Source organism: Nematolebias whitei, chromosome 22 (assembly GCF_014905685.2).
Source record: "Nematolebias whitei isolate Nwh7 chromosome 22, NemWhi1, whole genome shotgun sequence".
Taxonomy (NCBI): Eukaryota; Metazoa; Chordata; class Actinopteri; order Cyprinodontiformes; family Rivulidae; genus Nematolebias; species Nematolebias whitei.
Window position 1 is genome coordinate 5,267,514 of NC_056519.1, and position 13,274 is coordinate 5,280,787.

Here is a 13,274-nt window from a genome sequence, read left to right on the forward strand (position 1 = left end):
AAAAGAAAAAGCTTTGGTCCTAGCACTGAACCTTGGGGGACTCCACGTTTTATATTTTGAAGATCTGATTTTTCATTTCCTAACTGTACAAATTGTTTTCGGTTAGACAAATAACTACCCAACCAGTTATGAACTATCCCTCTTATCCCGTAAGTTCAGGCCAGAGAAGATGCACAATTCTTCCAGCGAGTTCTGGGTTTTCCCCGGGGCCTCCTACCAGTTGGACGTGCCTAAAACCCTTCTAAAGGGAGGCGTCCACAGGGCTTCTTAATGAGATGCTTGAATCACCTCAACTGACTCCTTTTGATGTGAAGGAGCACAGCTCTACTCCAAACTCCCCCCGGATGATGGGCCTCCTTACCTTATATTTAAGGCTGAGCCCAGCCACCCTGCTAATTGGCCTTAGCAAACACAGAATTATTCAGTATGTTTTATCCTTTTTTTTTTTTTTTTTTAACTAAAATTATGTGGGAGTAGCTTAGTTTGTTCAAGATCTTCGTTTGAAACTTTTGGTATACAAGACGGCGGACGATATGCATTCCTTCAAGAAATGCATTTGTTTAATTTTTTTAACACCGTGCTTCTTCTGTTGCCACAAACGGGATATCTGTGATCGTTTCAAGTGGCGCCAGAGTCAAAGAGAAACTGGTAAACTGTTGAAAAGCAAAGTGGGTGACGGTTTTAGATCCAAGCAAGCCGGGAATGCCCAGACAAAAGGCTGACGGCTGTGAATGCAGGCCTGATTGTAAGCATTTGTAAAACAACTACAAAGAACGTTTCTATCAGCCTCTGCTGTGACATGGATTTTATGTCAGTGTTCCTTTTGTGGGAGAGAATTATGCTTTGCCTTCTTTAGAAAAAGAAAAGTGTGTGCGTCGGTGTGTCCGGGCACGGCTGAGAATAACCGTTATTAAAACGACAACTGATGTATTATTCAGATCCACTACTTTTCATTGGGAATCTAATGAAAATGACATGCGTGTGCGTTACACTGGAGCCCAGACGTGGCCCAGACTTAATTAGCCATCTCTTGCTAGATACTGATTGCAAATCCTTGCCTCTTGATAAGCGGATACACAGCTCATCCTCCGTCAACCACACACGCATACACACACTGTCACGATGTGCAAGAAAAGATATATTCCCGTAGAATGTTTCAACTTTCTTCCTTTTAAACTCACTTTAGCAAACACAGACATGGCTATAACTCGGTCAGTTCGATCCATATTAAGCTAAAAGTTGTTGTGGTAGTAGCTGATAGCCATTCTGTCGCTATCGGATCATGCAAGAGCACAACATATTGCACATAGCATTATTTTCAATGTGTGACCAAAACATTCGTATATGCATCATTTCTGATCTCAGCCTAAAACTCTTGCATGAAAGGAACGCGTTTCACATTTTATTCTCTGAAAGGCTCGAGCTCCGAGCTCGTCTTCAGCACATGCTGTGTCTGTAAAGGCATTTACACCCAAACAAGACAAAACGGTCAGATTCAGTATTAATTCCACATCTTTTTTTTTTTTATTGCCGCCTACATATCAATTCAAGACAGATCTATCAGCCAGAGTAAAGACCTCGACTGTCTGAGAAATAAGGGAACGACGGCGAGCTTTTGGGAAAATAACAAGCAGAGGAATCCCATTCGATATCCCACCTCCGAGCTCCTTGTTCATCTGAGTTGTCATAGCGACATGGATTCCAGGGGGCTTGTTTCAGCCGTATGTGTGCTTCTTTAACAGTTTCTCCTCCTGTGACATTATAAAGCTAAGACGGTGAGATACAGGAACAAAACAGTGGTTTTCCGATTTCACCTGCCTTTTTTTTTAACGAATACACAAAAATAGAATTAACTTTTAGGTTAGTGTGCGATCTTTACCCAAAAGTGTTGTAAAATGTCTTGTTGGATGGATGCACGTCAAATTCAACCTAAGCTGCTGCACCACAACTTTTTTTTTTTTATTTCTTGAAGATTTACAGCTCTATTGTTGCATTTTAGAGGTGTCTGAAATTCTTGTCTTAATAGCGTTTTGGACAGGTTTCCTGCCCTGGTGCATACAAAGCAGTGCCAGCCCCACACCTGAGCATGTCAGATTACATCTCTGTGGAGCTGATCCCAGCAAATATATCCCAGATCTGCAGGACAAAACATTCACCAAACAATCAGTCACCAGAACAGTGAAGTTGTGGACTGAGGAGGCTTCTTCAGGATTGCAGGACCGTTTTGAGCACACTGACTGGGGGATGTTCGAAGAGGGTGCAGACCTTGATGCTTATACATCATCAGTACTGGACTATGTGGACTATGAGTGTAATGATCAGCAGGTCAGCCATGACCCCACTCTCCCAGATGCCTTAAACAGCTTCTTTGCATGCTTTGATACACCTGGCTGCAGAGAGACAATCCATTCCCCTCGGCTGGAGGAGCAACAGTCGCCTTTCACCCTGCAGCTGTGAGCTCCACCCTGAAAAAGATTAACGATAATCAGGACCAGACAAGGTGTCACGTTGAACTCTAAAGGTATGTGCTGACCAGCTGGCAGGAGTGTCCCTGGACATTTTCAACCTGTCCCTGCAGTTCACTTCAGTTCCTGTGTTCCTCAAGTCCTCCATCATTGCCAAAAAGTCAGCGGTCACCTACCTCAACGATCGTTGCCCTGTTGCTCTAGCTCCAATCATCATGAAGTGCTTTGAAAGTATCGTCCTAAAACACCTAAATGACGTCATTCCTGGTCTGAATATCCATCAGTCTGTCTACAGGGAGAACAAATCACTTGAGGCTGTAGTCTCAATTACACTTCATGCAGCACTGTCCCACCTGGAGCATCCTAACAGCTATGTCAGAATGTTATTTGTAGACTTAAGCTCAGCTTTTTCTGGAGAAGCTAGCACTGACTTGGGGCTGTCTGCATCACTGTGTCTGGATCAGGGACTTCCTCACCAACAGGCCTCAAGTGGTGAGAATTGGAGGCTGAATATCATCAACACAGGTGCACCCCAGGGCTGTGTGCTTAGCCCAGTTTTCTTTGTCTCCACACAACTGTACCGCCATCCACCCCACAAATACAGTTGTGAAGTTTGCAGATGACACCACTATAGTGGGTCTCATATTGAGCAACGATGAGACTCGCTACAGAGAGGAGATCCAGCACTTGACAAGAAAACAACATTGCCCTGAATACCAAAAAGACCAAGGATGTCATTGTGGACTACAAGAGGAGCAGGAAGTCTGAACATGCTCCTCTCCTCATACAAGGAGAGGCGGTGGAGTGCATGGATAACATCAGGTTCCTGGGCATCCACATCAGTTATGACCTGCCCTGGTCTCTGAACACCTCCCACCTGGTGAGGAAGGCTCAACAGAGGCTTTCCTTCCTGGACTCTCCTTTCAGCTGCTCGCAAAGCTTTACAGAGCCACAATAGAAAGCAGTGAAGCACCCTTTGTCTCAGTGGGACAGTGTGATATGGGAGCTGCACCGCACAGGACAAGAAGGACCTGGCACTGGTGGTGAAAATGACTTAGTGGATTGAAGTACACCCCTACCAGAGCCCCCCAAAACAATGAGAAGTGTTTTTAGACGTGTTGGAGACGCAAAAGACAACATTGACAACCTTTGAGCCAGCTGGTGGACTCCCAACAACAAAACTGAGAAGGGTTCGAGAGAAAATTTGTCACACATTTTTTGGGGCTTGTTCAAAGTTCAAGCAGTCGGGCATTGAATCTCCGACTCGTGAGGAAATTGAGAACCCACCGAATGCTCTAAAAACATTAGAGACGCCCTCCTGATGTTGTTTACCGACGGCCGCAGCCCGTTCTGTTGCGGTTTATGAAAGTAAACTGTTAATGATTGAAGACAAAAAAAGAGAATAAGGTGCAACCAAACAGAGACATAAGTAAGACATTGTAGATAGTAAGATTACTTTATTAATCTCTGGTGGAAATTTGGAAGATGTAGTCCAGTCAAAGCGGTTGGAAACATTTCAGGCCATTGGTTGGGATTTTGCAGACGCTTCCGTGGCTCTCTGTGCCCTCCATTTAAAGTCGTGTCTGGATGCTTGAGCTTGTTCAAACACATCTGTAACTACAGTCTGCCATCTGCAAGTTGAAATAATTTAACGGGTTTAGTTAATAATCTATGGGAACATTTTCTTCTCACACAGAATTGCCAAAGCAGAAGAAGCAAAGCAGCTGGTGTTCTCTAGCATCATGAAAAATAGATGTTTACTGTAGATAAGTAGCTTTACTGGGATTCCAAAAGTCTAATATTGTTTGTTTGTTGATGTTTCTCTTAGCATCCATAAAATCTGAGGGTAAGTCTATCAGTATGGCTCTGTTGATCTTCTGGGTCACTAACTCGTCTTGATCAGACCATTTCTTTGATAGTTTCTCCTGAAATGTATTGCTTCACAGATTAATATTGACTTTTGAGACTCTTTCTAGTTGGATTGAGGTCAGTCTGGTGCAAGGAATGAGTGATTTAATGTTTTTTTTTTTTTTTTTTCTTCTCAAAAATACACTTTATATCATGAGCCGCATTTAGTAATCAAGAAACTGAACACGAATAAAATGTTGTGTTTTTGTTTTTTTGCTGCTGTTGGTGAGAAATGTCTGCCTTTCCAACTTTTCATTCTGTCATTTTCTCAGTCTGATTATCTGTCTTCACTCTGAGTATCTTTCATTCACTTTGCAGACATAATGCATATGAATTACGTGACCTCAGCTCCATGCTTTGTCTGGAAATAATAGGAAATAATAATGAGTTGAGAAAAAAAGGAATTCTGTTCTCGGCGCTACATGCAGATTTGAGCTTTTCTTCCTTTGTCGTGTTTTTGAGGAAGAGCATATTGCTTTAGCAAGTTTGCAAAAATGAAAGATGTCAGTTGGGTAGCTCCTGAATCTGTTTCATTCTGATAACTCTGGCGTTTCCAAAGCTTGTTCCTCTCAGTTTCTTGTGCTGGAGTAAAATAAGACTGAATTGCATTGACGCAGAGGTCCGCAACCCCAATTCTGGGCTTTTAAATGACTGCCTGAGTGGATTCCTGCCAGATTGGCATCTCAGGGCGGATCTGATTGCAGTCAGATAGTTGGAGATCTCAAAAGTTCACTCATATTTTGCCGTCTTGCTCTGCCGTTCACACATGGACTGTCTATTTATCCACTTCTGCTACTCTGAAGACAGGGATAAGAATTGCAATCCAAATTACAACCTGACTTGTGATGTAAATTAAATTTTATTTAAGCTGCTCTAATGAATTATTTTATTTTATTTTTGGTTGTCGTGACTTTCTAGAAAATAGGATCAGTCAGATCCATTATGTCTAAACAGGGAGGAGATGTCGTAAAGGTCGTTGAGGGTTTGTTGCCCTTGTTTACTGAAACATTTAAGTTTTTTCAGAGAAATGCTTACAGTTCCACCTTTCCCACAACGTGGTAGCTTTATGCACGTCAGACACACCCGCCCTCTTTTAATGAGCTCACACACACACCCACTTACAAACAGAAACCTCTTTGTTGTTTTCTGAACGGTGGAGCCGTTGAATAAGTTTGGAGGCAGAGTGTGAAGAAGTCGGTCTTTCCAGGAGGTTTGCTCCTGAGCTAGTTTGGTCATAAATGTCAACTTTTCAGGCTGAAGTTCCTTGTTTGAGCTTTTTAAAGCATATGTCACCTTTATTTGTGGTGTTTTTTTTAAAGACCTTTTCCAGATGCAAGTCATTTTGTGTTGTGGAATCTTTAAGTGTAAATAAAATAAGTCGATCAATAAGGGATTTATTATCGCCCTCTGCCAAAAGACGAAGGCGGACAAGCACATTTTGTAGTCAACTCAATTCAAGGTAGCTCCTTAAGCTAACTGACTTCAGAAAATATGCTGCGATGTAGCTGAGACTGATAAAACACTATTTACACCAAACTGCTTCATTTGTAAAGAGCAATGTCTACCAAAGTGCAATAAAGCAAACTCAAAGGATTAAGAGATGCATAAACCTACAGGAAACGTAACGATCTAAAACAACAAATAAGTCAATAAAAGTACAATTAGACTGGTAATGTTTCACACGGGTCAAAGGTCGGGGAGTAACTGTACATTTCATCACAAAGTTTTGGACCTGTAATGGAAAAAAAAACATCCAGCACCTCTGAGCTTTCTATGTGTCTTTGTCCTTCCTCAACAGAAGATGGTAGTTTAAAACTGAATTAGCATGTCCGGGTGACATCTTTGGTTTTTTGGATGGAAAAAAGAAGCCGAACGATAGATTTGTTTTGTCCGGGGAGGCGAGTTTCAGATTATTTTTCCTGCTGTGAGACGGTTGGCGTCCAACCAGGACGTCTGCGACACTTTTACTTCTATCGTCCAAACCTGATCGTCTTATCGACTAATATTTTACTTAATACGCTGTACTTTTTTGTAAAACACTTTTCTTTCCGGAAATGTTTGTCCTCTAATTATTGTCATATCAGGGGTTCCCAACCCTGGTTCTTGAGGAACACGTTTCAGTTATTTCTCTGCTCCGACACACCTGAGTTTGATAAATAGGTGATTTACAGGCTTCTGCAGAACATGAGGAAGTAATTAAATCACTGAATCAGGTGTGTTGAAGCAGAGAAACAACTAAAACATGCAGGGTGGTGTTCCTCAAGGACTAGGGTTGGGAACCACTGAATTCTAGTTTGAGACTGAGCGCAGAAAAGAACAGAAGTGCCCTAAAGGAGGACGTGCATGATAGATGATCCCACCACTGAGTGATCTTTTGACCTGTTGTCTTTTGTCGTCCGTAGAGGCATTCCTGGGAAGAAATGTGGGACCATTATTGTGAAGGCAGAGGAGCTGAGCAACTGCAGGGTGAGTGCCAGGATGGAGTGAACGTTTACATTTCTGAATGTTGTCTCCGCTTTATTAAAAGTAAACGATGTCCTAATCAAAGATTTAAAAAAATCCAACTTGGGTGAAGTTAATACTGCTTTAAAAAACGATTCAGTAAGAAAATGTTTTCTCCTTGTATTTCTCATGCCCTGTTTTTCATCTGTTGAGCGTAATTACTTCTGATGTTCAGTAACTGAACAGAAACGACGTTCTTCCAAGGCAGGTTTTGGATTCAAGTTTTTACAATCGGCTTCGGTTACGTCCGCTCATTTTACGCCAGCAGAGAGATCACAGGAGATGAAGTTGAAGATCAGGGTTTCCAACAGCTGCTTCCTCAGCTCAGAGGAAAGAACGGAAGTGACCAAAAGAATACAGGGACAACTAGAGGATGAGCTAAAAGCAGCTGAATGTTAGTTATAAGTAGCAAAATGGTCATTTAAAAGCTAACTGAAAGCTAGATGTAGCAAAAAGCTAGTTAAAGACCAGAAGTAGCAAAAAGTCTAAAGTAGTAAAACACTGGCTAAATGCCAAACAAATGACGTCTGTTGGAGTCAGTCTCTCCACCATCACAGACATTTACACCTCTAGATGCAGGAAGAGAGCCACCTGCATCATGAAGGACCCCACTCACCCAGCACACACACTTTTTGCCCCACTCCCCTCAGGAAGGAGGTTGAGGAGCATTAAATGTAGAACCACTAGACTGAGGAACAGCTTCTACCCTGAGGCTGTTAGACTCATGAATCTCTAACCAGGATAGTCACTGTGAAAAAAAATCTCATCATGTTGCTGCTGATCAGTTTCATGTTGCTGCTGATCTGTTTCATGTTGCTGTGTTCATGCGTGCTCATCTGCTCACACAGACTCATGTTTGTGCTGCTGTTCGGCGTAATGTTTTTATGCTACTAATGCTTAGTGTATTTTTAGTTGATGTTTTTCTTAGTTCATATCTTAGATCTTATTACTGTTTTTCTTTTACATTTTATTGTTGGGTGTAATTGGGACCCTGTGTACATAATTTTGTTCCACCACATGTACCACATGGGGTGCGAATGACAAATAAAGAACCTTGAATCCTTGAATGAAATGGATGGGTAAAAGCAAAAAGTAGCAAAACACAAACTAAACATTGCAAACTTTTATCTAAAAGCTAAAGTGGTATAAGTAGTAAAAAGCTAGCTAAAAGCTACTTGTAGGTAAAAGCTAAAAGTATCAAGAGATTAGCTGAAAGTAGCAAAAAGCTAGGTTAAAGTATGGAAAGTCTAATTAGGAGCTAAATGCTAAACAAATTAAAAGGCTATCTCAAAGCTAAAAAAAAATCAACAACATCAAAACAGTAGCTAACAGTTGCAAAATATCTAAAAGCTAAAAGTTGTATTTAAATATCAAAAAGCTAGCTAGAAGCTAAAAGCCCCCAAAATAAACAAACGTTGCGTCAGTGTCCTACTCCTAACACAGATTTTTAAAAAGGATAATGTTTTAGAAAGAATTAAAAGGAATCTCTGTGCATTTCTTTGGTGAGAATATTCACAAAAAATGAAATGATGTGAAAATTGATTAAGAAAAACCAAAATCATAGCCCCCGTCTCCTGAATGAGCTGAACGTTTTGATAACTGAAAGGCTAAAAGGATGTCTGGCTCCTTCACGGAACTGGTGACCCGCTAGAGACCAACTTAAGAAGGTTTTATTAATAAAACTCATAAATCAAGATGAAATGTTGCAGCATGAAGACACTAACGAAACATTTAAACTTCAGCTCTGTTCACGATATTTTGTAAAGTTGTACTTTTTTTTTATGCATGATGTTTTGATGTCGTTCCATTCGCCCTTACTACAAGGTGTTTGTACTGTATCTATTAGACAACAGCATCGGTTGGTTACAAATGTTCAAACTAAACTTTCCATCGACTCTTTTTCTTGGGGTTAGGAGTCGGTGCTGATGCAGTTTTGTGGGAACAAGTTGGACAAAAAAGATTTCTTCGGAAAGTCTGATCCCTTCTTGGTCTTCTACCGGAGCAACGAGGACGGCACGTGAGTTCTCCGTTTTGTGTTCGCCTCAATCCTTCACTGCAAAGACAACGCCTTTTGCTGATTAGTCTCAGGATGATACGTAGAGATGTCAACCTGTGTTTGGCCTGTTCGATTCAGCGCTGTTGGCGCTCTCTTCCGTACCGGACATATTGGGCTTTATGCTCGCAGGGTGGAAAACACCAGCTCCACCTGCAAGTTGAGAGACTAATGAAATGATCTCTTTTCAGTGAGTGTTTCTGATTTGTTGTTTTGAGTCCATCAGTTCAGGGAAGGAGCTCCACAGCCTGCCACTTTCACAGTGTGGAAAATTTTCCATGAGAATCTTCATGCTTCCTTTCTGAAGACCTTTCTGAATATGAAAGACCGTTGATAAATCACACATTTATTTGCTTATTTACCTCCTTTTAGCTGTATTTTACATTTTCATAAACAACAGCAGCCTAATGACGTCTTTCACTCCGATTTGGTTCGGTCTTTAATCAACAGAGACTATTTGTTGTTGAGCCTGAAGGACGATTGCTCCAACTGAGCCCACTGGTTCAAGTTCAAGTTGCTTGTGATGCAGTGCTGTGTGGGAAATATGAAAAATCAGACAGTGTTTATCGTTAGAAGAGAATCTAACAATAAACATGTCATCCTGGGTGCCTCCTGAGAGGATTAAATTACACAGAAAATATGGGTAGTTGTCCTTATTGAAGGTCAGTGCACCTGCAGGGTCTCAAGTGCTGCCTTCACTATTATTCCTCCAGGAGCTACTTGAAGGCACTTTAGTGACATATGGGAGAAAATAATCAGTCTTTGTATTGTAACTGGAACACGTGTGCTCTTTTAGTTTCAAGTGTTCTCACTAAGAAAGCTGTGAAGAGTTGCTCTGCTCAGTTTGTCACCTTTCTGCTGAAAAATATAACAAATTGTAACAAAAAAATCTAAATTTCCTTTGGTAGCGGATTGGTTTTACTTCATCTCTATTTTCACATTGATGTATGAAACCTGTTACTACTTTAAAACCAAGCTGGTGCTACATCAGAAACAAGTGGCTTTAGGTCCAATGGAGGGTTTGAATGCTCGCTTCTTTTGAAAAACTGAGCCCATTAAAGAGTTCAAACAAATGAGGAATGAGGAGAACTGTAGGACTGATGGTAAAGCCAGCATCTCATTGGTTTGACTGTTTGGAGGCTAGTTGGCAACTCACCACTGTGGTCTCTGAATGTTGAGTGTTTTTGACCGAGTAATTAAAAAAAACTTAGAGCCTTTGTTCATGTGCATAGCTTGAAAAACTCTAGGCCGTGCACATTATTTTGTTGCCCATCTCTGCATTCACATCATACACACTTCAACAACAGATAAAAAGGATAAAAACAAACCAGTATTCTTGCAAAAGTGTGGTAAACCTCCAGGGTTCCAGTGCAGTCTTAGAAAGACTGGAATTTGTACTTGGTGTTTTTCGGGCCTGGATAAATCCGAGCAAAAATAAGAGTATCCAAAAATGTTTGGTTTTTCAAACTTAATTCCCTTGTGATGATCACGCCCTCTGTCCCCTGCCTCGCTCTCAGCCCCTCTTGCCATGCTTCTAGTCATCATGTTTTGGTTTCCTGGCTCACGTCAAGTTTCCGTCTGCTCCTGTCTACCATCCAACCATGCCCACTCTGTCCACTACCACAGTCAGCATCCATGCTGTTCACCTGTCACCTGCTCTACTGAAGCTCCAAGCCCTCACACATTCCTCATTCCTCATGCCAGATTATTATACCTCTCACAGTCCCTGGTATCAAGCCATTCTTGTTCATGCTTAGGTTTTGTTTTGATCTTCTTGTCACAACCTCACGCTTGTCTTCTGGAAACCCGACCTGCCTGTTCCTTTTCTGGTATTGTATTGCTTTTATGATCGCATTACCGACCTGCCTTTCTGGATTTATGGCTACGACGCACGGATTATCATTTTGGATTTGTTACTGGAACGGACTCCCTGTGTATGACCCTCGCCTGTGTTTCTGGACCTGGTTTTTCGGATCTCACTCTCTTCCGATCTGCCTTGCAGCTCCTTGTCACCGAGTAAGGTGATGAGGTGACGTCATCCTGTCCTACCCCTTCAGGTGACCCCCACCCCTCTTGTCTGCAAAGGTGTCTCTCTCTCCCTCCTACCTGTGAGGACCTGTCACCGCAGTTGGACCCTGACTTTTCCAGCAGCTGCAAACCAAATACAAGAAAAAACTGTTCTCAATTTTACTCTTGTGTCTGGCTGATTTTGTATCCACAACCCTGATCTTTGACATCCCTAATCCATTTTCTAAATGAAAAAAATTTGAACTCCTAAAATAAAATTGCTCCAACGTACTTTTAACTATGTTTTGTAAACCTATTGAAAATTAAAAGATGTTAAAACGGTGCAAAAATGTATTACTAATAAACACTGACTGCAACTAGCCCAACTCGAAAGCATAGGGTGTTTATGCAAAGGCCTTGTGTACACAATACCCTTTTTTAGTGAAACTACCATTTCTATTGCATTTTTGCTGTTCATGTATACAACAACAGCAGCCGTGTTCTTTGACACCAAGGCTTTTAAAATCCAGATCTCAGAGTGGAGGCTTTTGCAAATGCCTGCCATTGTTTCAAAGTAAAACGTAACTTATGCACACATGCCATGAACAGCTGTAGTCAATAGGTTTTTTTGTGCAAGTATCTGGACAACCGTAACAATGGCGAATAGCTCAGTGTTGTTGCTTGTACTTTTCAATGTGTAAGAGCAACCCAACCTCATCCTTGGTCCAAACAAGCTGTCATGTATTTACCATTTTGGATGCAACTGTTTTCAGGCTCAAGACTAATCTCTGCGTGCCGTTGGAATGTAATTATTACAGCGCCATCTAGTGACCTAGCATGGAAACTACAGCGGTTTTGACAAGCACAAAAATATCCACGTAAACATGCAACTTTTGCACAATCAATACTGAAAAATTAACGTTTCCTGAGATTGTTCAAGTGTAAACTGAGCCAGAATGGCTATATTTGGTTGAGCGTATCGTCATTTTACTGGAAGTTTTATCGAATGTGTTTTGAGCCTTGTGGTTAGGATCATACCGTTATTCAGAAAACACTGTAAGAAATCTGTATTTGGATCAATTATTCCCAGACATTAGGCCCGGGGAGCTGATAGTGAAAAGATGAAACGTGTGCCTTAACTTTATTTTTCAGTCTTTGGTGATCTTTAGTCACATTTTTACATTTCTTCTCCAGGTTTACCATCTGCCATAAGACAGAGGTGGTGAAGAACACGCTGAACCCCGTGTGGCAAGCCTTTAAAATCACAGTGCGATCTCTTTGCAATGGTGACTACGACAGGTAGGAATTCATTTCTTCCCCCACTTTCCAATTTACATTCATGCAAGGTGAATGTCTTGACCATCCTTGGGTTTTATTCTGCAGCATTCAACATAATGAAAATGTCACTGTTGATATGAGCATCCCTGGAGACGAGCCTTAATGGCCTCTCCGGGCTTCAGCAGGGATTTATCAGGTTATAAACGCACACAAAAATACATTGCATAACCTCTTTAAAGATGTCTGTTATTAGGGGTTTCTTTAAATGATAAAATAAGACAACTTTGGACAGTTTAAATACCTGTCAGAAATGTGCATATTTGTGTTTTCTAAGGTCATTTAGCTGTGGCGGCCATCTTTAATTAGTTCATCAGATGAACATTCAGTGACTATTTCCAGAGATATCAACTGTAGTGATCGACCTCTTGTGATTGTTTACCATGAGATGGAAACAGAATGTGGATGTGAACTAAATAAATGTGACACCATATTAAAAAAACATATGTTTATTGATCAAGAAGCTACAGAGCGAGGCATTCATACTTGCGTACAATTTAAATAAAAATATGTTGAAGCTGGTTGAAGCTGCTCCAGCAGCAGAGCAAACAGGTGGTCCAGGTCCAGTTTCTATAGTCCAGGTCCAGTTTCTATAGTCCAGGTGTAGTTTCTATAGTCAGTTGCAGTTTCCATAGTCCAGGTGTAATTTATATAGTCCAGGCGTATCTTTTATACTCCAGATGTAATTGCTATAGTCCAGGTACAGTTTCTACAGTCCAGATGTAGTTTCTGTTTTCTAGATGCAGTGCCTAAGGTTCAGGTGTAGTTTCTATAGTTCAGGTATAGTTTCTATAGTCCAGTTGTACAAAACGGATTCCAAAAAAGTTGGGACACTAAACAAATTGTGAATAAAAACTGAATGCTGAAAGGGTTATTCTCCTGATAACACCTAAAAGAATTCACACACAAGACAGCGCGTAAGTTTTCTTTAAAAAAAAAAAGGCTCTCTGCAGAGGTGGGAGTTCTTGACCTGACCAAACGTCAATTGTAGAAGTCCGACCGTC

General features: G+C 41.2%; 1 protein-coding gene across 1 annotated transcript in view; it reads left to right on the plus strand.

The window, feature by feature from the left end:
• The window catches only part of LOC119428461 (copine-8), a 152,135-nt gene that overhangs the window by 86,056 nt on the left and 52,805 nt on the right, over positions 1 to 13,274 (plus strand). The window contains exons 5-7 of the mRNA XM_037696143.1: positions 6,776 to 6,839; positions 8,789 to 8,892; positions 12,130 to 12,234. Of these exons, the coding sequence (XP_037552071.1) occupies positions 6,776 to 6,839; positions 8,789 to 8,892; positions 12,130 to 12,234 (273 nt within the window). The remainder of the gene's footprint in view (positions 1 to 6,775; positions 6,840 to 8,788; positions 8,893 to 12,129; positions 12,235 to 13,274) is intronic.